The sequence below is a fragment of the Psittacula echo genome, assembly GCF_963264785.1.
Source record: "Psittacula echo genome assembly, chromosome: 2".
NCBI lineage: Eukaryota > Metazoa > Chordata > Aves > Psittaciformes > Psittacidae > Psittacula > Psittacula echo.
The window spans coordinates 101,848,398-101,874,928 of NC_137737.1; the positions used below are offsets into that span (position 1 = coordinate 101,848,398).

At 36.1% G+C, this 26,531-nt stretch overlaps 1 protein-coding gene across 1 annotated transcript in view; it reads left to right on the forward strand.

The window, feature by feature from the left end:
• The window catches only part of RTTN (rotatin), a 93,320-nt gene that overhangs the window by 55,501 nt on the left and 11,288 nt on the right, over positions 1-26,531 (forward strand). Inside the window, exons 33-42 of the mRNA XM_080609782.1 lie at positions 131-323; positions 2,571-2,653; positions 8,933-9,044; positions 10,315-10,513; positions 11,482-11,572; positions 12,553-12,706; positions 12,878-13,015; positions 13,999-14,210; positions 19,242-19,347; positions 22,751-22,845. Of these exons, the coding sequence (XP_080465908.1) occupies positions 131-323; positions 2,571-2,653; positions 8,933-9,044; positions 10,315-10,513; positions 11,482-11,572; positions 12,553-12,706; positions 12,878-13,015; positions 13,999-14,210; positions 19,242-19,347; positions 22,751-22,845 (1,383 nt within the window). The remainder of the gene's footprint in view (positions 1-130; positions 324-2,570; positions 2,654-8,932; positions 9,045-10,314; positions 10,514-11,481; positions 11,573-12,552; positions 12,707-12,877; positions 13,016-13,998; positions 14,211-19,241; positions 19,348-22,750; positions 22,846-26,531) is intronic.

Here is a 26,531-nt window from a genome sequence, read left to right on the forward strand (position 1 = left end):
CTTTACAGCTTGTAAAGCAGCTACATATATGCACTTATACACAGTATTAGGTTTGATTTGGGGTTTTTTGGACAGTTTTATGTAAAACATTCCTTTGAAGAAATGATGTCTGTGAATTTCATGTCTTCAGGGTCCATGTGTATGTGATGAAGAATCTGGCCTTTCTCAGACAGGAAAACGGGCACTTAAAGCCCTTTTGTATCACTGCCGGTTCTATGAGCATGTGAAGCAGATGGTGAAACACTGTTACCTAGGATGTTACATGTTTGATTTGAATTCTTCCAAGGAAGATAACCTCATCATAGAAAAAGGTGGTATAACTGGTAAGTGTTGTTAATGTGATCTTGTAGTATTTTAAACCTACATAAATAATTTCTAGTTTTGAGTAACTTACCTCAAAAAATTCATACTAAAAATGGAACTGAAAATTAATATTCAAGCCAGGCACTTAAATACGTTTAGAAAAATATTGCTCTAAGGATTTCAGTGGTGGATAAGCCAGTAGTTTTAACATAGTGCAGAAAAAGCTCTGAGCTGTTATCTGCATCTTCAGAAAGTTATAAATAGAAAAGATGCCTTTGGTTCTGCAGTATAATTTCTTGCAAAATATTGTTTGTAAAATACTTTTTACAGTTATGACTTTGACAGACCAATACAATGAAAGTTTAGGACAAAGAAATATATGGACTGTTTCTAAGACTCCTCTTTCTTGATGTGTTCAACTTTAAAGATGCATGAGTAGGAGTGGGCTCTTATATACTGAAGTTAGCTGCATTCTAAGACATCAGATATAATTTAATTTGTAGACTGAAAAAAAAAAATACTCAGAAATATTGTTCAGAAAACAATGAATCAATATGAAAATCAGATTTGAGATACTTCAGGCACACAGGTTAAAAAAAAATAAAAAATAAAATTGATCTAAGTCTTACTATGATGCATTGTGGGAACTGACATTCTTGTCCAAATATATGTTATAAACTTAATTTTAGAAAGCTAGGAAATTCATCAGAGAGCTCCATTAGTAAAAACTGTTCAAGGGAGGGAAAATTAGTAAGTTCGTTCTTCTTGGTTTCTTTCTTTTACGTGTGCCTACTTTTTTGTATTTCCATCTTCTAAGGTTACAGGTTTAAACAGTTCTTGTAGGCCTGCTTCTGTTAATCTTAGTTACAGAAACACGAACAGAAGAGGAATGTTATTTCCCCTAGCAAGTTGTGACTTTGACAGATCCAAGGAAAATAAGTATTATTGGTCAACTCTGATTTATCAGAGAATTACCTTAGCAGTAAAAAAATCCTCAATTTTCTCTGTGGCTATAAGTGTAATATGTTTTCTTATTTATCTATAAGTGTAATTTTTTTCAATGCAACACATTTCACTCCTTCCATGCTCGTCTTTTTTGTGCCTCTTGGTAGTTCTGTTAGTTGATGCAGTCATATATAAGAGCAACTCAAACTCCAGGATTGTAGAACTTTTCAGTGAGCAGTTGAGAGATGTTTTATGAGGTTATCGAAAAGCAAAACAAAACAAAAAAACCAAACAAACAAACAAAAAAAAAAAGTTGAAATGAGGGCGGAGAATAATCTATATTTTAGGAATGAGGTACAGAATTTCTGTTTATTTTTAAAAAAGGGAGGGCATGGCAATGTTTGCTCCATCCGTAAAACTGTAGTGCTTGAAAGGCCTCTATTCATATGTTCAGAATTGTGTTGTTTATCTATAATGACCTGGTTTTGCTTTTTAATAGGTCCCATATCTCTTAATAGAAGGTCTTGCTTTCTTTTATCTTCCTAAACCCATTTTTGTCATGTTATTCCCCAGTGTATTTTTCTCACACTTTTTCAGGAATATAAAAAAAAAAAAAAAAAAAAAATCCGCAAAGTTAGGTTAAACATAAAATTAGTTAGTTCAGTTTAGTAATCAGCTAAGATATGTATAGGACTTCTACTTTTGTGGATTTTGCATTCAGAATCTGTATAATCTAGTTCTTTATTCATTGCTTTTTTTCCTAAATGTATGAAAGCCTCAAAACCTGCTATCGACAGTTTTGTGCTATTTCTGGCACTTTTTATTCTGAAACAGATCTACAAAGTAATTCTGTCTTCATTGTATTTATGAATATGGGTTCTCTTGAAACTGCTTCTCTTAAAATGTGAATTTGAAGTCTTTTTGGACAAGGACATCTGTTAATTATGTTTGTACTCTGACACCTCAGTATCTTAGATACTTTTGTATTATTACATTTTAAATAAAACTAAATCTGAACTATTTCAGATTATTGAAGTCTATGCAACTGCTTAAGTGTAGATTTTTCCAGACTATTTTGTTGCACTGAAAATTGTATTATATTTAAGTCCTGTTTATTGAAGGGATTTCCTGAATAAGAATTCATAGGTACAATGTATGAAAATTTGTCATTCTGAAGATATCAGAATATAACTGTGGTTGGCTACTTTTCTGTTTCACTGAAACAGTTTTTGAAAATCTTGTAATGCTCTCTGCAGGTCTTTTAGGAACGAAAAAGAAAACTTTTTTGTTTGATTTTTTTAATTCTTTTTTTTTTGCTACAGATTTTGATGATTCTCTTAATCTTTGGAAGACTCCATCCAGTCAAAGCCATTCTTCACATTCCCAGTCAACATCTGAAACTATGGTAACTTGCAGAGCAGTCTATTAATTTTATATTTCAAGTTGTTCGTGAAATGCTTTGAATAAAATTAGCACTTTTACAAATGCTATAGAAACCTAACAAAACATAAAACACCAGCTGAAATGAAACTGGAAATTTAAAAGCTGAAACTAAATTTAAATTTACTCTGAAGTAGATTTAATGTGTTGAAAAAAACTTTTATGGTTATTTACCTGAGCACAAATAAATAAAATAGCTTACCTAGACTAGCGAAATGCATAAGGCAGTGCTGAATTTGTAGCTTCTCATGGCAATATGAGACATACTCTCTACAGATTACTTTGTAATTCACTTTATTGACAAAATGCAGTCATCTCCATCTATAGCTGATACTTCTGCTGCTTTTATCCTTACCGTCCTTTCAGAGTGAACCCATATTTACACTACACAGCTACAAAACTGGATCAATCAAAACCACATAAGTATTTGAGTTAAAATTATATTCTGTGTCACAATAAACTTTGGATTCTAAAACTGCTTTTACGGAATATAACAGTGGCACAAGTGTTTGCAAGACCCAAAATAGACGTGAAAAATACAAGAAAGCAGGTGGCTGCTTGAAAAATTTGTTTCTGGCTAGGATGATTATTGCAATGAAAAGCTATAAACATATGCTGTCTTTCAAGATGGCAGATGCAAAGGAAGAGAAATTGAAATACATTCTTCCACTTCCAGAGTAGATTTGCAATATCAGATCAGGCTGTGGAGGAAGCTTTTATAACATTCATTAGTTACATGATAAAAATCATATATTTTCACAGACTGCAGCATAACTCCGAGAAAACTCTGGCATGTTGCACTGAAATCCATTTTAATATTTTTTTCTTTAAAAAGTTTTGATTTATGAAAGACTCTCTAATGTAATATGAAAGCCATAATGTCATAGCTCGGAAGTTTTTCTGTTAAACAGATGTGCTATATGACAAAGAATGATAAAGCACAGGGTGCCATCTTATTTTATTCACTAAAATTGTTATGCCCAGTTTTCCTGATTGTGACAAAAATTAAAACATAGAAAAGCCAGTAGTAGAGTTTTGTCTCAAAATATTTTGCAATTTTAATTTTTCCTTACTGTTCTCTTTTACGAATTTGTTACTGTCTAGTACTGTGACTGTTTTCCGGCATGTTTTTAGTAATTGAGGAAAAGTTGTACCCTAGTGTTAAGCTAAAATTTCTCTTTTTCCAAAATTGTATTAATTATTTTGATTTTCATTTACGTACAGAACCCAAACCCCCAAAAGACCCTTGGGCTGATTTTAAACACAAATATTCAGATCTGAATATTTGAAACTAAAATAAAGTGCATGTAAATCAGAAAGTAGATGCTAACAGGAATAGTGCTCTAAAAACATGTACAAAAAATCTCAGGTTTTTTGAAAGCAGTTGTTTCCAAATTGCTTTTTAATGAATAAATTAAATGCCACTTTCTGATAAGAATAAAAATTGAACAAATCTAATCTTGTTTGGTTCATGTTACTTGAGTGAAAAGTAAATTTCAGCAATTCATCACAGTTCAGTGTCTAATCTCCTTAAACTTGTGCTTGAGTTCTCATGAAGAGTTCATTGCATGAAATCGCTTCAGCAGGAAAAGGGAAAAAATAATTTCAATATACTAGACCAAATTTGTATTTGTATGTGTAAAGTAGCATCATAGTTTAATGTAAAATTGTAGCACTACAATTCTATTTAACAAATGGGCAATTAATTATTCAAAGTGGAAAACTCAAATACTAAGATACACTTATTTGTGTCAGTTCTCCAGATGTTGAGACTTCATATTTGCTAAGATTATGCTCTTACAGGCAATGTAAGAGGATTTTATTCAGGTGTTGGTTTTGTTTTGATTTGCTTATTCCCCTGATACATATGAAAGTTTCACACAAAAACTTTGATTGTCATTTATAGAAGTTAATTTCCATTTGTCCTTCATGGACCTTTTTAGCAGCTCTAAATTCTTGTTTTTACTTACTAAGTTTCTTATCTGTAATAAAGGACCATTGCTGACATGACAGATGGTAGGATGCAGAGGTCTGATGTTCAAATGCCAATAGTAATTAGGAGAAAAAAGACAGAGGAAGGGAACTGAGGCTAAGTACAAACTGTATTTCAGAGAGCAGTTAGTGACTGTTAACTGTCTTTCTAGTAAAGTTTGGAAATACCTTTAAAATCTCAAAATTGTCCTGAAGTCAGGGATTCACAATTTATTCCTAGATAAATTTAAATTTTATATTCCTACAGTTTGGCCCATAGATTTCCATTTTGATGTATGAAAAAATAAGAAATACATGGTGAAGTCATGGCCAAAAGTTTGTAGAAGTTTTATATATTGATGGTAGCAAGATGTACTTATTCCAAGCCCGCTAGATGGCATGCTTTCACTATCGCAGATGAAAGGAAGTCTGCTGGTCTTACTGAAGGGAAAAATGTTAGGTTTTTCGTGGTCAACATACACAAATAATTGAGAGCTACCAGCTATCAAACCAAGTAGAATTGTTGCTATCAGAAAATCTTCTCTGATATTTGGGGTTTTTTTTAGTTTTCCTAAATTTGACCATATTTGTACATTTCATGAATGTCAGTCTAGGAAGCTGAAACTGCTTTTATCTTCAGTAAGCCATATCCTGAATATATTTGGAGAAGCAAAAGTTATATATTTTTACTGAATGATGTGAATTTTTTTCTGTGAAAAGGTCCAACCTTTTTTTTTTTTTTTTTTGTGTGTGTGTTTGAAAACAGTTTGGGCAAAAAGAAAAAGACACTGTTAGTTTTCCTCTGTTTTCAGTTTTCATGTAATCAATACTTTAATTGAGCTATCTGCTATCAAAGGCTGCTTTCATGCAGTGTTCATGTGACCTTAAGTGAAAATAAAAATCTAAATTACTTTTTGGTTCCATCATTTTTTCCACATCCCCAATTTTGCAGAAAATAAAATTGAGAACATTAAAAAGCAAGCACATTAATAACAGGAAACTTTATTTTTTGAATTTAGTGTATAAAATAGTCTGTCAGAGGTCTTGCAGGGTCTATAAGAACACTCTTACCCATATTATAAAGAATAGCAATGTGAGGATGAGATCAATGTTTCAAGGTCATGTGAAAGACAGCAGCAGCACTGTTCTGTTAGCTGGCATCTATGCACTGTTTTTAGTGTTTTTAAAATCTCAGTGGATTAAAGATTTTTATCAAATTTATGTTTATTTTTCTGTAAGCTGGAATGTGGATACTGCAGAATGCCCAATTCTGAGATTAAAAATCTATGGAATTCATAGTTTAAACGTTAACTCAGGTTATCATTACAGAGGACAAATCGTCATTCCTGTTGTAACCAACGTGTTTGGTTTGTGTTCAGTACGTATGACTGAGAACATCAATCAGCATAGATATTCTAACTTGCTTCACAATGCATAAATACACTAAGGTTGTTCTGTGCCCAGGACAGCTTAGCAAAATGAACAGTTATTTAAAAACTTAAGCTAAAAATGGTGCAGGTTAAAGATCTACAGACATTTCCCAGATAGTGTTAAGTCATGATCATTTTTCTGATGAAATCTTCTTGCTATTTTACAAAAATGTGTGCTTTATTTCATGGAACCATGGTTACCAGACTGCTATACAGTTAAGTGATTTAAACCTTTGAAAATAGAACTGAATAGAATTAATCACTGCAAGCCTATTAAAGCATTGCCAGTGGGATTTTTATACTAGAGGTTAAGAAAAGACCTTTTATTCATATCTGGTAGATAAATAGCAACCCCCTCACATTTCTCCTGTGTTTCCACTCAGACTATTTTTGTATTAGTTCTAATCTGCAGTCCTCATCTTCCCCACATGCACAACCCTTTCTATTACCCAATTAAACCCCCTTCCAAAGTCTGTTGTTTCACTGTTAAACCACAGAATGCTGCATTGCTCCCAGAAAGATTATAGTGGCAGCAGAAAATATCCTTTACTAGGTACAATGTCCCAGACTCCCAGTTCATCCTTATCAAAGGGATTTATAAAAGTTGTAATATCTTTTCTCTCCTGGAGGGCAGAACATTGTGAAAACAACTTCATTGTGCTACTGTGTTTCTTCTGTTAAGGTAGCAGAAAATTTCTGGTCTTAACCCATGTCCCACTGTGAAACAATTACCAATAAATGGTCCGTCAGTGCAGGAAGCTGGTATTATTCTAACTAGATAAAGCATTTATTAATTTTTTTTTAACTTGTCTAAGAACTTGTATTTTATTTCTTTGCCCAAAGTGTTCAGACAGTTGTAGAAGGTGAGAAAGAATTGTGCAATGTAGGTGATAGTGTTTACTAATATGTGAAAACTTATATAATACATAATATATTCAAAATTACTCTCAGCATAGTAATACTTCCTTTTGGAAGCTTATTGCAGAAGAACCATATGGACTGCTAGAAGTTGCATTTTGGGTTGTACTTTTTAAGAAAGTGTTTGGTTTTGTCACTTACTAGAATGCTTGGAATTGAAGTGTTTTGCTGGATAAATGCAGAATTTATGTGTCAAGGTTGATTGGTTTAATAAAAATAATAGATTTTAATAATTATTTTAATCAGTAAGCATGAAGCTTTAAATAATTTATTTCAATTGGTAAATATGATTTTTATTTGTATGATCTGACTAGAATTTGAATTTAAGTTCATTGGTACAATTTGGTACTGCATTTTACTAACAGGAAAACTGTTTAGCCAAGCATGTCCTAGTGTTTTTGTGATCCAAGCTATATGTAAATCCTGGGATTCAGACATGCACCCACATCTTACTGTAGCTTGTTTTCTATGTTACAGTAATCTTCTGCCTTTTTTAAGGAATGACAGAGCATGCATGAGGAAAAAGATTAAAGACTGTAGGATGGAAAATAATGGGAGACAAGAGGAAAAATAGGGGAGGGAAGGGAGTTACAGCATGGATATGGCAACCTTTAGCTCATGCAGGCAGTATGGTTTCAAGTAAAGATGTGCCAATAGAAGCCTAACAACATTTGAAAGTGATAGGGAGTGGGAAGTGGGGTTAAACCTTCTAGGAGATGAGAAAAGACTAAGGTGACTTTTCCTGTAGCTCAGAATGCTGCTGAGTAAACCTGGAAAGCAGTGACCTAACTGCAAGGATACAATAGCTAGGAAGGGAGTAATCTGTGATTTCCTTCCCTCCACAGTTTTTGTCAATTAAGTCACTTTTGACTTTCCTTTAGGTAAAAACAAATATTCCAACTGATTTTCTAATAGAACTTGGAAAAGAAAACCTTTGAAATATTTTGGTCTTCCTTAGGAAGTTTGCTGTGAGGGAAAGCCTAATGACATCCTCCTTCAAACTCACGGATTCCCCAGCATTCTGTATTCTTTATGCTGTATAGTGAAATTCTTGAAGACAACTTTTGTGATGTGAATGGTCCAGCTAGAAAACAAAAAGCGGAAATGAAAAAGTGTCCTGACATGGGAGATACTTATCCTATACTCTTGAAACAGGTCACAGGTCTTGTTGTGTCACAAAAACATCTTACTCAGCTGGAGACTCTAGGTCTCCTGACCTCAAGCTTGTGATTTTAAACACAGTAGCAAGAGTATTAAGAACTTTTGAAAGCATGTAAAATTAGTAGTATGATAGATAGTGTAAAACTCGTAGGACCATGGTAGTATGACAGTAGAATTTACTATTGTGTAAATATATCTTCACTGTGAAATGGATACACAGAGGCCTAAGATAAAGAGAAAAACCCAGAGTCAGAAAGTCTCTGGAATGTCAACTTTGGCTGATGACTAGTGCACTTGTGATATTTTTATCTGAGCCATGTCCTGTTACAAATGGACAAGTGCTGATGTTCTCAGTAGGGTAAATAGTCCATGAAAAAATTGAGTTTAAATGCTTCAGTAATGCCTTTCTATCTTTATCAGAATGTAGATTGAGTCAATTATATAGATGAAAGAGGGATGAAGAGGAGGAATTTTCAGTAACATGACCATTGATCAGTTTTTAACGGAAATGTGAAATGTGAACAGCCAGAAACATCTTTCAATAGTTTCAGTTATTGGATGTTTATAGAATGTGTATATACATACACACAGATATAGGGAACAAAATGTAGTCAAACTGGTTCTGAAGAGTAATCTTTACGTTGTGTTTTGGTTTTACTGGGTCCTGTCATGTCGTGGTTCCCCCTGCACCCCAAGCAAAATATAAATAGAAGTCTGCTCTATAAAAGCTGGGATTGACTAATTTCCTTTTTATGGCTTTCTAGATTCTGTCTATGTCACCAACACTGGGGACTGTTACTGAGCTTCAGGCAACAGTTCCAACAAATCCAATCAGTTTTATTCCTGAAACTGTAGTTGATCGGCTTACGGCACAAGGTAAGTCAAACTTTGCGTTTGGTACCTAATGATGAATACGATGTATTAGCCTGCCCATATTCCAGTATTTGTACATGCATATGGAGCTTGTGTATTGCTGGAACAATGACCATTGAATCATAGAATAGTTAGGGTTGGAAAGGACCTCAAGATCATCAAGTTCCAACCCCCCTGCCATGGGACACCTCACACTAAACCATGCCACCCAAGGCCTCATCCAGCCTGGCCTTGAACATCGCCAAGGATGGAACACTCACAGCCTCCCTGGGCAACCCATTCCAGAGCCTCACCACCCTCACAGTAAAGAATTTCTTCCTTAGATCCAATCTAAACTTCCCCTCTTTAAGTTTTAACCCTTTACCCCTTGTGCTATCACTACAGTCCCTGATGAATAGTCCATCCCCAGCATCCTTGTAGGTCCCCTTCAGATACTGGAAGGCTGCTATGAGGTCTCCACACAGCCTTCTCTTCTCCAGGCTGAACGGCCCCAACTTCTTAGCCTGTCTTCCTACGGGAGGTGCTCCAGTCCCCTGATCATCCTTGTGGCCCTCCTCTGGACTTGTTCCAACAGTTCCATGTCCTTTTTATGTTGAGGACACCAGAACTGCACACAATACTCCAAGTGAGGTCTCAATTGATGCTTCTAGTGGTTGTTTTAGAAGACAAACATGAAATTTTAAAATGAAGTAAGGGTGAAATATACTTGAGAAAAATAAGTAAAAATGGTTGATACTGTGTGAAATGTCACACAAGACTGAAATTCTATTCCTGGCATCCATTCACCCTTTCAAAACAATCAATTTTGGTAAAGCTGTCATGTACATATATATGCACACACAGAGAGATGTATATATAATTCTCTATGTATGTAGATAGATAAAAATGTATGTAATGTAAAAAAATGCATAATGTATGTAGAGACATCTGTGTACAAACATAGAATATTTTTCTGTGAAGGATAGAAGTAAAACTATATTTTTCCAAATTCACCATTTATTTTTAACAATTATTAGTGCCTTGTAGAACAAACATTTTATTTCAGGACTATTTTAAATAATGCTTTTCCAGTATCTGATTTCTTTCTTATTTTCTTTTGGTTTTATTTTGTTTATCTTCTTCCGAACATACCTTTTAAATGTAATGTTAAATTGGATGTTTTATGAAAAATAAAAAGCAATTTGTTTTCTGTAACTGCTCTAATTAATATTTTGTGCTTTTTCTTTCCCTTTTTTTTTTTTTTTTTTTTTTTTTGTTATTAAATGTACTGTAGGTCAAAGTGAAACAACCACAACAGAATCTCCAAGTCAACATGATTCTCCCATGTCTGCTGTCCTTTCTAAACAGTGGGCTGTAGTAACACCTGTTCTTTTGTCAGCTGTTTGCAGTCTTTTGCACAACCTGCTGGTTGTTACTCCAGAAGATACTGGAATTGCTCTTCAACAGGCACACTTGCTAACAGCTCTTAGCAGGTATGAGATCAATAAATAACTGCTGAATTGCAAACAAGGTGTAGCAGTAGAGGTTAAAAGTTTGAAATGAGATCTACCAGTGTTTCTTATCAAAATTATTATATTGATCACTTCTTGCTTCTGAAGTGTTCAAAAATGCCTTAAAAAATACAATCAACAAAAAAGAATCCGTATTACTTCTTTTTGGCACAGAAAAGATAGTCATATTGGAGATTCCATTTGTGGTGTCTGTCTTCTACAGCACTTCTGTGTTCCTCTGGTAATGTTCTAGGTTTTTGTCTAGATAGTTATTTAGTCATCCTTTTGGAATAATGATAACTTTTTTTCTTTAGTAGAACAGTACATTATATAGTCAGGTATTAAGAATTGCAATTCTTTTCAGTTCTTTTTATGATTTTCTTCTTTAAATTGTATGCAGTATTTTGAGGATGAGCCAGATCTGTCACTCTAAAAAAGAGTAAAGAATGATTGCCATATTTAGGAAAGTACTGGATAATAGACCTTAGTGTTTCATTTCTTTTTTTAAAGAAGGAACCACTTCAAAATAGCCTTCAGATTGTATTTTATGTTTCCACTTGCATAGTAACAAATTCTTTCGTCTGTACAAAGTGTTTGGAAGTCCTGAAGTGAAGCATGAAAATTGGTTCAGTTTTTCTTAAGGTTTTCAAGAACTTTTGTAGTTGCTGTTCATACTGCAGTTAATGATAAAAACTCTAACAATTAAACAAACATATACCTCCCCCCTCCAAGCAAATGGTACAGTAACAGCCACTGGATTTTGTTAGTCTATTGTGAAACAACTCACTGCTACTACATTGCATAGACTTACTGCTAAACCGCACTATTTTAAGTCAGTGTTTCATAATTTTTTTTACTGTTGATTTAAAATGTTCTCCTCTATGTAATGTTAAATTAGGTGACTGTTTAATTATATAAGTATATTTCTAACCAACTTTATTTTATTTTAGTCTTGTAAGTGCTAATCTTGTTAAGAGATGTATCTTGGAACTGAAAGCTCCATTGGGTCATCCTTGCCATATAGAACATGTAAAAGCTCAGGTTAGAGAAGTGTTTGTTACTTTCTTTTTTTTTTTTTTAATTATGAAGGTAATTATGTTTGCATAATCTATATTCATTATCGTAGTGCAGACACACTGACTGCCATAGGCTACATTCACGTGAATCTGTGCTTTTGACAAGGTTTAAGAGAAAATAAGAGAAACTATACATAGAACCATCAAACTGAAAACCAGTGTTTGAAAAATACAAATTGAATTTAGTGGTTACAGAAATAATGTAATAGAATTTCTTTTAACAGTATTGAAATATGAGACAGATAGTTACTGACACATTTCATATTTATTTTCCACAACGAAACAGTCAGCTTTGCTTTGTCTCCAATCCTCCAGGCATGCAGTTCTCAACTAGTTTTGATGTATGCAAAGCATATAGGGTACTGCCAATGGAACTACTTTTGTATCAAATTTAACTCTCTGTATATAACATGTCGAGCATAATATGTTCGTGGGTCAGCACTGTTTTAAAGCTTCTGCTGCTCTGGATTCAGATTTACTTTGAAGAAAGATACACAGGTTGTTAAAAAAATGTGTTTCTGGAGAAATCTGGGAGAATAAATATATCAGGAATATTCTTTTTCCTAAAGCTTCAAATTGAGTTTGTTTTCAGAAACTATATGTATTTGTCAATATTAATGACCATTTTTAAGTTTTTCTTTCTGAGCTTCCAGAGAATATGATGCTGTACATATAACAAGAGTTATGACTTTCTCGCAAGGAACTTTATTCTTTATGACTAGAAAATTGATTTCACACATGTGTTTCCAGACTAAGAATTTTGTTTCATCTTCTACAATAAAAATCAGGGGAACAATTTTAATTAATATCCTATTATTTCTTATAAGTCGTGTCTATTTATTCAAAACATTAAGAGTCAGTTGAGGTGATGTATTTAAATTAAAAAAAAGGTGGAAGGTGCAACTATATGGCTTTATTTCATATATTTTTAAAAATATTTAACAGGTGTTATTGCTACTTCAGTACTTGTCATCTGTGTCCAGGCTTCTGAAATCATGTTTATTGGTGGACTCTCAGCTTGTAATCCAGGATGAAGTGTTGAAGCCTCTCTTGGGAAATACGTTTATGATTCTCGCCATTCGCTCCAAAGATGGGCTAGGTAATGATGCACTTTGCTCCCAGCGTAGCCAGACAGAGTCAGGTCTTTATTTCCATACCACTATCATTTAAATTGGTAGTTGTTGTCAGGCTTAGCTGTCCTGGTTTGTGCACATGTGAATCGTTTGATTTCCTCACACACACCCCCCCCCCCCCCCCGTTGTCTTTGCAGATACTGAGTTAACATCTGTACTTCATGAAACATGGGTCGACTTTTTCAACCTTCTGGCTGCGTTACTGTGGAAGAGTGGCCAAATATCTTTTCCGTCTGTGACAGCAGCCCTTTCAAATCATTGCACAGCAATAATTGGTAATGACTATTCCTGGATGGATTTTAACCTAGCAACTAATAAAATAAATAAACAGAAAAGAGGGACATTCTTGTTTAGATGCTATTAAGTAATTAGCAATGGCATATGCAGAATGAAAACCAGATGTATCCAGACCTTGACTAACTTTTTCCCTTAACTGGATTTTTACAACTCTTTCTGATCTCATCAGACTAACCTTTGAACTGTCAGATAAATTCACAAGTTCTGTTTGCATATATGGGTTAGTGATTCTAGTTATAAATCTTAGCCAAATATGGCACCTGTGAGTGGCCTGAAATAATCCATTAGCACTTCATTTTTTTCCCTTATATGTGCGGTTTTTGTTGGTTTGTTTGGGTTTTTTTAAAGTTTATTATAAAGGGAGTTGTTGGGGGTTTTTGGATCGTTTTGGGGGTTTTTGTTTGGTTTTGGGTTTGTTTTGTTTTTTGTTTTTTTTAATTATTCCTTCGTTAGTTACTTGATTAGTTAGGGTTTAGGTCACCAAGATTCTCTGACATGTTTCGGTACTGAATTATGAGCATACGGTACTGAATTATGAGCATAATCCGTTCAAGCAGTTGCATGTTAAGTGATCTGGTGAATCCAAATCCAATTGCACACAAAGCAGCTGATGGGTACTGTTGGCATTATAATGTAAGCTGTTGAATAAAGAGAGAAGAGTTCAGAAAATTGTTGACCAAAAGAGTGATATAACAAATCAAAAATTTTTTTGTTGTTGTTCTTGTTTTATAGTCAAATCAATGCAGAGTAATTAGTTCATTCAGATGTTATAAACCCCAAATTTTTCTTTCTTAGATTTTTAAAGACTTGTCAAATGAATAGAATTTGTAAATTCCTTGTGCAGTGAACAGGTATAACTGCTTCTTGGCTTGCATGCTTTCTTTTGATAAGAATTTCTGAGTTATTTAGCTTTATTTAGAATTAAATATAAAATTCTTTATTTTTCTGTTTAACCTTTCAGATAACATTTGTGATTGTATTCATCTGTCAACTACGTATCCTGCATTATGTATGACTAGTTTACAGTTCCTCTCTGTCCTTTTGAATGAAGAAGGAAGAAGACGGATCCAAGATAAAGAGAATACATGTCAGAATCCATCTATTAGCTTTCTTCTGGATCATATTGAAGGATGCCAGGCATCAGTAACTCAACTTACTGCATTAATTATTCAGGTATTTAAAATTTCAAGATGTGATTGCAGGATATATTTTTGTATTTTGTTAAAAAAGAATGTAGTTACTTAATAAAAAATCATTTCCAGTTATGAACCAAGACGTCTTTAATTTGAGACATCTATTACACTCATTTTTGAAATTCAGGTAATAAGCTGGAACAAATGCAAAGCAGCAGCTTCTAGAAAGGGCCTTGCAAGGCAATTGTGCTGCAGCAGCATGGTAATATTATGTACAGGAGACATAATACATAGAATATATTTGGCCAAATACATACACTTTTATTTTCCTGCTTTTCCAAACATGTAATGAGATTTTTTCAGGTTTGACATGTAGTTATCCTCACTGTAAATTACAGCATTGTTTTTCATAACAGCTGCCTTCATAAAAATTGTGAACCAAAATGAATCATTAAGCCTTCTAGTTCATTCCCTGATAGTGTAAGATCAGTGTTGTTGCATTTAAGGAGCATATATTAATGTATTTTCCAGGCTAGTTTTAAATTAGCCAGATAGTGTATTTTCACTACGTTTTTTAGGAACTTTGTTGCCTGACAAAATATGTATTTTAGTGACAAAATGTTTTTTTCTAGATACTTATTCTGAATGTTATGTCTTGCTTAGTGTAATCTCATCATAAATTCTTATTTATACTTTTATATACTGTCCCAACTGATTCTTTTTACTTCCTTTATTTTTACGTCCTTCACTTACATACAGACTTTTAAAATATCTTCCATTACTTAGTAAGAAAAAAGTAATATATGAAATTTGTCTGATTTATTTTTCCCTCGCAAATTGGTTTCTTTATGTACTCACTGTCCTTCTTTAAATTATGTGCATTTTGTCACTGTAACAATCATAGTGATTCATGACTGTGTTTGTCTAAAAGATGCACATTTCATATAACATAGCTTATGATTTCTCATGATCTGGAGTCAGTGTCTCTTTTTTTTTTTAATACAAATCATATTTAATACTGTTTTGCTATGTAAAACATTAGTTTTTCAACATGTATTAGTGAGTATTGGGTCATGTGGCAAAAATAACGTTCATAGTATCACTTCATCTCCTCTCTTCCTATGGTTGCCAAATTCTTGTAGAGTAACCTTATTCCTACCAGAACTTCTCTTGATCTAGCTGATACCTGTCACACAATTTCTCTGCTGCAGTCTTACACCACTGTGCTTCTATAGCATTTATTGGGGCATAATTTCTGTCTACTGAGAACCTGGTGTCTTTTAGGGAGAAGAAACTTCATGAGAGGATATTTCTTACTGTCACTGTATAGGCCACTAAAACTAGAATTCCTTGGGCAACTAATTCCAGATAATTTGAGTGCATAGAGATTTCCTGTAAGGACATGATTTTTCAAAGATTCACAGCAAAGCAGTGACACTTTATTGAAATCTCATAATTTGCTAAATATCCTATTAGGTTTTTTGTATTTAATGTTCCGTATGTGCCTAAAACTGAATTCCTTGGCTCTGGCACAAGAAATGCGATTACATGGAAGTATGTCACATTCCCTTATTTTCACACAAGTATACATAGCTGATTACCAGTCTTTTCTATCAAAAAGTGATGATTCTTGTGGTGACAGCAGAAAAAGTCTACACAATGAAGAAGTAACTGCAGCCAGGCCAAATGTACATCAGACACTATGACATGGTATTGTAAAAGACAGCATCTTTTTAACCTGCTCGTTAACTGTTCAAAGCAGTAGATAGACATTGCATTTTGTTCATAAAATAGCTCAAAAGATAACTTAAGCTAGCTGGGGCTTTATAATGCATTAAAGGGATATAGCTGCTATGATTCCCTCAAAAGAATAGCAGAATTAGGAAAAAAGCAGCTTCAGTTTTTAGAGGAAAGTACATATATTTATTACTTCTTCCCTCCTTCCCCCACCAGTGGTCATTGAGAGGCAGTTGAAAGAGGAGCCCATAGGATGTAAATTTGGGAGTTAAAAAAAGCCAAACACGCACAAATCATCACACACACAAAAAAATCAAACCGCATAACGACTGAAAAATGTAAATATAACCTTCCTTCAAGAGAAGCACTTAAGCAAATAGCTAACTAACATAGAAAAGGCAGTGGGAGAGAGTTTTCAAAGTCATCTCCATTAATCATCCTAACTACGTAAAATCTGCAGAGTAGTTGATATGCAATGGCAAATGCTAACTTAGGACCTTGTCTGCAGGTATGAATATTAGCAAACCAGTTCCTAAATTACTATGCATTCTTGCATATAAACACTTTAGTAAATGCACGTGCTGACTTCAAAAGATTTTGGTGCTTTTGCGTATGTCAACTTTAACCCGTGTATACATAATTTTCAAGATCAGAAGTAAAAGTAATAGGGAAACCATAATCTGTACATGTCTCAAATTTAGGCCCTAGCTTTTATTTTCTAAATATAAAATATGTTTTAGAAAGTCTGTCATCTCACCTTCAACTAACTTACAGAAGGTGCAGACTAACATAGCTATGTCTGCTGTGGATTTATGGGACATCTTCAATTTATTATACATCATAGTTTCAAAAAAGTGTTAAAAGTGTCCATTCACATTTTAATACTTTAATGCTAGTAGTTTAAAACTATAAAATCTGCTTGCAGAAGAAATTATAGATTTACAGTAATTTTTTTCCATTCAACTAACTAGTAGTTAGTTGTCAATTATTAATTATTTAAATTTTCCCTATGATTGACTTTTTTCCTTAATTAAAAGCTACAATCCTTTATTGAAGAGTAAAGGAAAAGAAGCATAAAGAAGCATGCTTTAAGAAATAATGGAATTTTGATACTTTTAATCTACATTTTAGGTTATGTAGGATTGAAAGAACTCATAATTTTGTTTTTTTCATAGAATCATAGAATGGTTTCGGTTGGAAAGGACCTTAAGCATAATCTGATTCCATCTCGCTTGTCAGAGGTAGGGACACCTACCACTAGACCAGGTTGTTCAAAGCCCCATCCAGCCTGGCCTTGAACACTTTCAGGGATGGGGCAGCCACAGTTTCTCTGGGCAACCTGTTCCAGTGTCTCCCCACCCTCATAGTGAAGAATTTTTCCTTAACATCTAATCTAAATATACATTTTTTTTCTGCTTGAAGCTGTTCCCCTGTCCTTTCAATACATGCTGTTGTAAAAAGTCCCTTTCCAGATTTCTTGCAGGCCCCTTTAAGTACTAGAAGGCTGCTTTAAGGTCTTCTCAGAGTCTTCTCCAGACTGAACAACCACAGCTTTCTCAGCCTGTCTTTACAGGTGCTCCAGCCCTCTGATCATTCTTTTGGCCCTCCTCTGGACATGCTTGAGCAGGTCCATGTCCCTGTTGTGTTGGGGGCCTCAGAGCTGGATGGAGTACTCCAGGTGGGGACTCACAAGAGCAAAGCAGAGGAGAGAATCACCTCCCTTGACCTGCTGGTCAGCTCCTTTTGATGCAGCCCTGGATGTGATTGGCTTTCTGGGCTGCAGGCACACACTTCCAAGTCATGTTTTTCTGGCTTGTGTAAATTAACATCAAGCTTAAAATTTGATTTTTATATTTTTAACTACTCAAACATCTAAATTATTTAATTTGAAGAGAAAGCACCATTTATTAGTACAGAAAAATTGTTAATTTACTTAGAATATTCTTGTGTTGCTGGTAGCTCTGGGATCTAATTAGGATCTAATTTTGGTATCTAATTGGTAACCGGTTTTATTAGATCATATGTAATCTAAGAAAACCAATTGTAGTCTAAATGTGATTTTTTTATTTTTTTTTTTTATATCTATAAATGCAGAACCCAATCCATGCCTTCGTGCTTTATTTGGGTATCACTTGCCCTTATCTATGATTTTTGGCTGTTTTTTGTTTTCAAGTTGTTAACTTAGTCTTCATCCCTCGCCATTTTCAGTTCTGGTTTCACTGAACACATAGAATCTCAGAATCATAGAATAGTTTGGGTTGGAAGGGACCTTCAAGATCATCTAGTTCCAATCTTCCTGCCATGAGCAGGGACACCTCACAATAGATCAGGTTGCTCAAAGCCATATCCAACCTGGCTTTGGTAACCCTAGAGCTTAGGTTGAGATTTTATTGCATATTACAGTTTGAAAAATTTGTGGCAATTATTAGCTAAAGGGATAACGCCAATAAAAGATGATATATGTGATGTATGTAGAAGTGTAAAATCTATGATGTCCTATGGCTAAGGTACTCAATGAGATTTCTGTCTGAAGTATTAAGTTTTTCTTAAGATGCTGTATTTTTGGCTCTTTAAAATGTGTTTTGCTTTCTAGTATGAGCCAGCAGCAGTTCTTATTTTATTGTATTACACTGCTTACCACTTTCTGTTGTACTGGCTATCAGTATTGGAATGATAATTTAGGAAAAATTGCTAGATGGACAAAATTCTCAAGTGGATAATATATAAAGCACAGACAGATCCTCGTCTTTCAACTATCTTGTTATGTGACTCCAAATAAATATTCCTATGAAAGCACAGAGGCTATATTTATGTTATTAGAGATACTGTGATGTTCACAAAAATAAGACAAATGACAATTTTTCTCTGGTTGGAAGAGTATCTAAGAAAACCCCCAGCTATCAGTGTGTCAATGATATTTTTATTCTAAAGAATTTCACTGATATTTAATGTCTTTTCTTCATCACTGTGTTGAAGGAAAATGAGATTGCACTTAACAGCATGTCAGTGAGTTGTCTGCAACAGCAAGCCTGAATATTAGAAAAGGCCTGGAATGCTGGGGCTGGGAATCTAGGCTTTAGGAATGTGGAATATTAAGAAGAGTGAGCCCAAGAGGGGGGAAAAAAACATCTTAACATTGTAATTAGGAAAAATAATTAAAAACTTCAATGCGGACAAACTGTAAACATGAATATATATATATAGAGAGAACTCTGGACAGGAATATAGTGATGAATCATCCAAATGAAAATATAGATCATGATAACAGATTTATAGATATGAATACTACTTTGGTCACTTTCTCATTTTGGTAATAAAATTCCATTATCTGTAGATGTGTGAAAGAAAATCTTCAAAGGATGTGCTGAAAGAAGCTGCTACGAATGCACTGCTGTCTCTTTTAGCTGTCAGTAAAAATGCCCAGAAATCTGCTTTGGAAGGTAAGCATTTCAAAAATGTATGTTAAATGATTTATGAATCAAATGCTTACAGGTGTTTCACATATTTTTTTTTAAATCATAGTGGTTTCTGTCAAAACAAAGTCCTAGTTTTCAGTGTCATTTTTTTTGCAGATTTTCACAGAAAACATTATTAATAATTAAAATTTTCAGCTGCAGATAAAATATTACATTGTAGCCAGTGTAAAAACTTGTGGTGAAATCACAGCTCTGTGTTGGAGTGAGAAGAAACTTTTGAGCTTTTATTGCTAGTGGCATATTCATCCATTTAAAACCGGAGATTTTATGCTGGTAGTATCTTCCATTTCTTGTTTCATGCTATGCCAGTACAGGTTTGTAGGTGAAAATATGCCCTGTGTTCTCAGTTCTGACTAGAACCTGAATGACCTAGACATGAAGAGACTTTTTCTTAGCTTTGTGCTTCCCTGCTGCTTTGTTTCTTTCTTCCCGTTTTACAGTTTAAGTAGGACCTTCTTCCCCTTGCAATGCATCATCTTTCATGCTAAGGTTTTGATTTTACAGCCGTAAAACAAAAGTTAAAAACCTCTAATCAAAGGCTTTTTGTCTGTAGTAGAACACAGGGGAGACTGGTTAATTTGCATTTTTCTTGTATCATACATTAAATACCTGCTGATCAGCCCAAGTGCACTTTGTCTTGGGTGCTTTCTCATTACTTACATCTCTCTGTTGGTTTGTTCAGTATTCTACACTATGCTGAAATACATACCCTAGACATATCTGCTCAATGTCTCATCGCAATAGCGCAGAAAACTCTGTACTTCAAATCCTGTGCTATATACTTACTTTCTGCTCTTTCCCAGTGAGCTAGTAGTCTGCTCAGCCCTTGCTTTAATCAGGGCTCTTCTGCAGATGATGACCCTCTAGATCATCCAAGACCTAACTTCCTGTGAAGGCAGTACCAGTGCATGAAGTGCGTCACATTTTACAGTACAGAAGCCTTCACATCATCCTTGCTGTGATGCAACAGAAACCTTAGAGAAAAGGAAGAGAAGTTCTGAGGTTCAAATCAATGTCCTGAAGATATCTGTAGCTCTAACATCACCTGTTGAACTGTTAGGGATTACTTTTTAAGATATCCTGCACCTGGAAAGGAACAACCCCTTACAGCAGTACAAGCTGACTGGGGAGCTGAAAAGGACCTTGAGGTCTTAGTAGGCAAGAAGCTGAATGCGATAAAAATAACAGCATACTGGGCTGTATTAGCAGGGAACACAGCCAGTAGATTAAGGGGAAAGGATTATCTTTCTTCTACTTAGCACTTGTCAAACCAAACCCAGAGTAATACATCCAGTTTTGGCCCAGTACAAGAAAGACATCAACAAACGAGTAAGTTCAGCAGAGGGCCACCAAGGTGGTTGTTCCTACTTGTCCTTAAAGGAAACACTGAGGAAACTGGCAGTGTTCAATCTGGAAAAAATAACATTTTGGGAGGACCTAATAGCAGCCCTCTGGTACCTCTGGGATTTTGGAGAGGACAGAGCCAGGTTTTCCACAGCAGTGCATGATGTAAGAGGGCAAGAGAGAATGGGCATAAATTGAAATGTGTCAAACTGGCTATTAAGAAATATTTTCCATTCAAAGGCAGTAGAACAGTAGCTAGACATACTGTGCAGTCTCTGTCTTTGGTCAGTTTCAAGACACAACTGAATAAGGCCACAAGTAAACCTTTCCTGATCTTATAGCTGATCCTACTTTGAGCAGGAGGTTGGACTAGATGGCACCTGATGGCAATCTCATCCAACTTGAATTATCCCATAAGCCTATGATCACGGAATCATACGATAATTTGGGTTGGAAGGGACCTTTAAAAGTCATTTAGGCTAACCCCTCTGCAATTAACAAGGACATCTTCAACTAGATCTGGTTGCTCAGAGCCCTGTCCAACTTGACCTTGAATATTTCTACAGATGGGCCACCGACTACCTCTCTGGGCAAACTGTTCCAGTGTTTCACCATCCTCATTGTAAAAACTTTCTTCCTTATATCTAGTCTAAATCCCTGCTTTTTTACTCTAAATCCATTACCCCTTGTCCTATTGCAATAGATCCTGCTAAAGTTTGTCCCCATCTTTCTTACAACCCCCATTAACTATTGAAAGGCTGCAATAAGATCTTCCCAGAACCTTCTCTTCTCCAGGATCAACATTCCCAACTGTCAGCCTTTCTTCATGGTAGTGGTGTTCCATTCCTCTGCTCATTTTTGTGGCCCTCTGGGCAGAGGACCCCAGAGCTGAGCACAGTACTCTAGGTTGATTCTCACCAGAGTAGGATAGAGGGGGAGAATCGCCCCTGTCAACATGCTGGTCACACTTCTTTTCATGCAGCCCAGGGTACAGTTGGCCGCTTGGGCTGCAAGTGTACATTGTCAGCTGTTCATCCACCAGTAACCCCAAGTTCTTCTTGGCAGGGCTGGTCTCAATCCGTTCATCTCAGGCTGCATTAAAATACCAGTGGCTGCCCTGGCCCAGGCGCAGGATCTTGCACTTGGGCTTGTTGAACCTCATGGGGTTCACATAGCCCCAATTCTCAAGCTTGTCCAGGGCATTCTGGATGGCATCCCATCCCTCAGATATGTCAATACTGATCCCAGTATGGACCCCTGAGGGACACCACTTGTCACCGATCTCTATCTTGACAGTGAGCCGTTGACCCCTACTCTCTGGGTGTAACCATCCAACCAATTCCTTATCCACTGAACAGTCCATTCATCACATCCGTATCTCTCAAATTTTGAGAGAAGGATGTTGTGGGGGACTGTGTCAAAGGCCTTACAGAAGTCTCATATGAGATCCCTAGTTCTTCCCTTGGCCACTGATGTATTCACTCCATGATCTTGTGGTGAATTAAAGACTCTAGATCCCAAGGAAAAAGCCTAATTCAAAATTTTACACTTCATATCACCTCAACATTTGCTTGCCTTCTGCCTCAGATGCAGCAAATCTGCTGCTGTTATCAAAAAGTTGGGTAAGATAAGATAAATGCATGCCATAACCTCTTGCCTCTTCTAGGCAGCATTGTTGAAGATATCCTGAAGAGTTATGAGTTGCTATCCTCTTCTTCCCAAATCCATCTTAGTATTCCTTCCTTTTGACATTCTTCTCACAGGACTCTGTTGCAAAAGGATTCAAATGTATTCTTGCTTCTTAAGATCATTCAACTAGATGCATTCTATTTCAGAGACAGTTACTCCCTGGTAATCAAGATAACATATGGTATGAACTCACACAATTTGAACATCTGATCCTTAAATCTCGGTTCAGAAGGGTAACAGTGATCAAGATCATTGCAAGAAAGATATTTTATGTTTCATAAAATACTTCTGATTATGAATGAACTTCAAAATGCTAATATTTTTTGTCTTTCAGTTGACTTGATAAACACCTGTATAGAGAACATGAAACATATTCATGCGCAGCTGAATTTGGATTCCTTAAAGGCTGGGAAAGCACAGAAAAAAAAGGTAACTATAAAAATCAGAAGACTGGTATGTTAAGGCACTTCCAAGCTCTTGTTTGTTTGTTTGTTTTCTTGAGGCCGGTACTGTTATTACCTGTCACAGGTGAGACGGAGTAAATGACAGCTTGTATTGGATCTGGATACTAGGGTTTCATAAAGTTTCAGTGATTTTAGAGCTTTTTCCAACTTGATTATCTTACACACTCTACCACCCAGTCATTAGGTCTCAATTTCCCTTTCCAACATGTAAACGTCTGTTGGTTCAGGAAAGTCAGGCAGAAAATGACATCAGATGGTGCTTTGCAGCTGCTCAGTTACCAGTCTTAGGTGTTACTGGCCAGAGACCCTGGACATGCACTGATGTTTGTCTCTATGTGTCTCTCTAGTCTCCTGGATCTTCCCTCACTTGCAGAGTGACCCTTTCTTTCAGAGACTGTTTCTTTTCAGAAATCCTTGTTGCCACTAACTTTTCTTTCCAGAACTCTTAAGCTCCTGTTTACTTAATCTAAATATCCTGTATGCTAAATACAATACATGATAGGCCTCAGAATTAGTGGTTCTGTCTCATGTCTTTTCAGTAATTGGAGGATTCAGGACTTCCCATTTTTAGTCCAGGTTATCAGAATTAGCAACTAGCCCATTCTAGTTGAAGCCAGGAGCTAGCAGGCTTCTGGTTGAGAGTTCTAAAGTTCAGTTTCAGACATTCACACACCTACATGTTCATGCATTTGTCACCTGTCAGTGCTTGCAATTTATATGTATTTAGCTCACAGCAATATTTGAGAGTACTGTATTATTTTAAAACATACTTGGATTTTCAGCCTTGACTTCATGGTCCTATCCAATCCAGCCAATTTTTCCCATCTGGTTTCCACAATAGTATTTTTTCTTTTTCTCAGGTTTTCTCTCTGTGTCTTCCAACTAGTGCTAGCCATTTTGTTGTTGTCTGTCTCTGTACCAAGTCAGTCTTCTCCACACTCTGAAACCAATTCTGCTTGCACATGTAAGTCGCAGTTTTTTATTCTCTACATTGTCATATTATCTGGCTTCCAATTCTAATTCGTTTTCTGTCCTGCATATTTGGTCTGGATGTCACAGTCTCTTGTCATCAGACTCAATTGTCCCTCGCTATAACTTCTTGTCAGAGTTGGTTTTTTACCTCATACTTCTGGTCCTTCCACCACTTGTACTCGCAGTTTCTTCTCTGCATTCACAATCTCTTTAGCCTTTTTTTTTTTTTCGTAACTTGCCTTCCAATTGTTCCAGACTATCACATCAGCCAGCTCTTGCTTACCACACCTATACATAGATTATTTATCATCAGACAAGTGTTTCATAAGATTTTTGTGGCAACCTGTTGTTTTCTACCACTTTCATCTAAAAGAATTATTAAAATACAAACAATAACCTCTGCTGTCAACTTTGATATCTTGTCCACTTCCACATAAAGCAGAAACTGCAGAAAGCATCTTCCTACAGGATATTTCTGCATTGTTTGAGCTCAATAATATTTTTCTCCAAGGCAGATCCAGACATTAGCCTTGATTTGGGAGTGTGGAACTGTGCTTTATAACAGTGAGCTCTTAAAAGAATTTGAGTTTGACCCTGACATTTGAAAGCTACCATATTTTTTCTTGAGATCTCCTAAGCACATTTGTTATCCTTTGTTCAAGGGGTGGAGGCTGGAAGGTGTCCTGCCCTGGATATGTCCAGCAAGGTTGATATTTCTTGGGTTGAGAAGAGAAAATCTGGGGATGTTTGTTCCTTTCCTAAATGTAGGAGGAATTTAAAACCTGAAAGAAAAGAGCCTCTGAGAAAGGTCAGAAACACTGTTTAGTTTAGAATTATTTGAAAAAAATTTGCAAAAGCCTTTGTGGCAGATTTCTTTGCTGAGCTGGGACTATATATTGCTATATCATATGTAACTGTGCTGTTCATCATATGTGGTACATAGAATCATAGAATAGTTAGGGGTTGGAAAGGACCTCAAGATCATCTAGTTCCAACCCGCCTGCCATGGGCAGGGACACCTCACAATAAACCATGTCACCCAAGGCCTCATCCAACCTGGCCTTGAACACCGCCAAGGATGGAGCATTCACAACCTCCCTGGGCAACCCATTCCAGTGCCTCACCACCCTCACAGTAAAGAATTTCTTCCTTAGATCCAATCTAAACTTCCCCTCTTTAAGTTTTAACCCTTTACCCCTTGTGCTATCACTACAGTCCCTGATGAATAGTCCATCCCCAGCATCCTTGTAGGTCCCCTTCAGATACTGGAAGGCTGCTATGAGGTCTCCACACAGCCTTCTCTTCTCCAGGCTGAACAGCCCCAACTTTCTCAGCCTATCTTCATATGGGAGGTGCTCCAGTCCCCTGATCATCCTCGTGGCCCTCCTCTGGACTTGTTTCAACAGTTCCATGTCCTTTTTATGTTGAGGACACCAGAACTGCACACAGTGCTCCAAGTGAGGTCTCACGAGAGTAGAGTAGAGGGGCAGGATCACTTCCTTTGACCTGCTGGTCACGCTGCTCTTGATGCAGCCCAGGATACGGTTGGCTTTCTGGGCTGCGAGCGCACACTGAAGCCGGCTCATGTTCATTTTCTCTTTGACCAGCACCCCCAAGTCCTTCTCTGCAGGGCTGCTCTGAATCTCTTCTCTGCCCAACCTGTAGCCGTGCCTGGGATTGCTCTGACACAGGTGTAGGACCTTGCACTTGGCATGGTTAAACTTCATCAGGTTGGCATCAGCCTCACAAGCGTGTCGAGGTTCCTCTGGATGGCATTCCTTCCTTCCAGCATATCAGTCGAACCACACAGCTTGGTGTCATTGGCAAACTTGCTGAGGGTGCACTCAATCCCACTGTCCATGTCACAGACAAAGATGTTGAACAAGATCGGTCCCAACATCGATCCCTGAGGGACACCACTCATTACTGGTCTCCAGCCCGGACATTGAGCCATTGACCACAACTCTTTGCGTGCGGCCATCCTGCCAGTTCTTTATCCACCAAGTGGTCCACCCATCAAATTGATGTCTCTCCAATTTAGAGACAAGGATGTCGTGTGGGACAGTGTCAAAGGCTTTGCACAAGTCCAGGTAGATGATGTCAGGTGCTCTGCCCCTGTCCATCAGTTCCGTAGCCCCATCATAGAAGGCCACCAAATTGGTCAGGTCAGCAATGACAAGCAATCTAGTTTCACGTGAGGAAAAGTAAGATTCAGCTGATGATTCACAAAACTGCCCCCCAGCCCACTTTGAGGCACAGTTCTGAAAGTGAAGTTATCGGAGCTTCTTTTCTTTTTCTTTTAACTGTTTTACCTGATACTCCTTTTTGTTCACAATAACTACTGTGATCTTAACTAAGGGCATGAAAACTACTTACAAATAGCTAAGCTTTCAAAGAAAAAGGGAAAGAAAAGAGAAAGAGAACCAAAACACCTCAAAATAGCATTGTGGTAAAAATCAAGGTAACCTAAAACAAATATATACAGACAGTGCCATCGACAATCTATAGCTTTTTCAACCTTACAGAAGTTTAACATAAATATAAGTTGTAGCTTGTAGCATTTTATAGGATTTAGTGATATTAGTATTTGTTAAATAAATAGGGAGTTCCTTGAGAGAACATCTTAGAGTTACTACTCATGGGTTTTTTTCATCTTACACCTGACTTTCATTAAGTTTT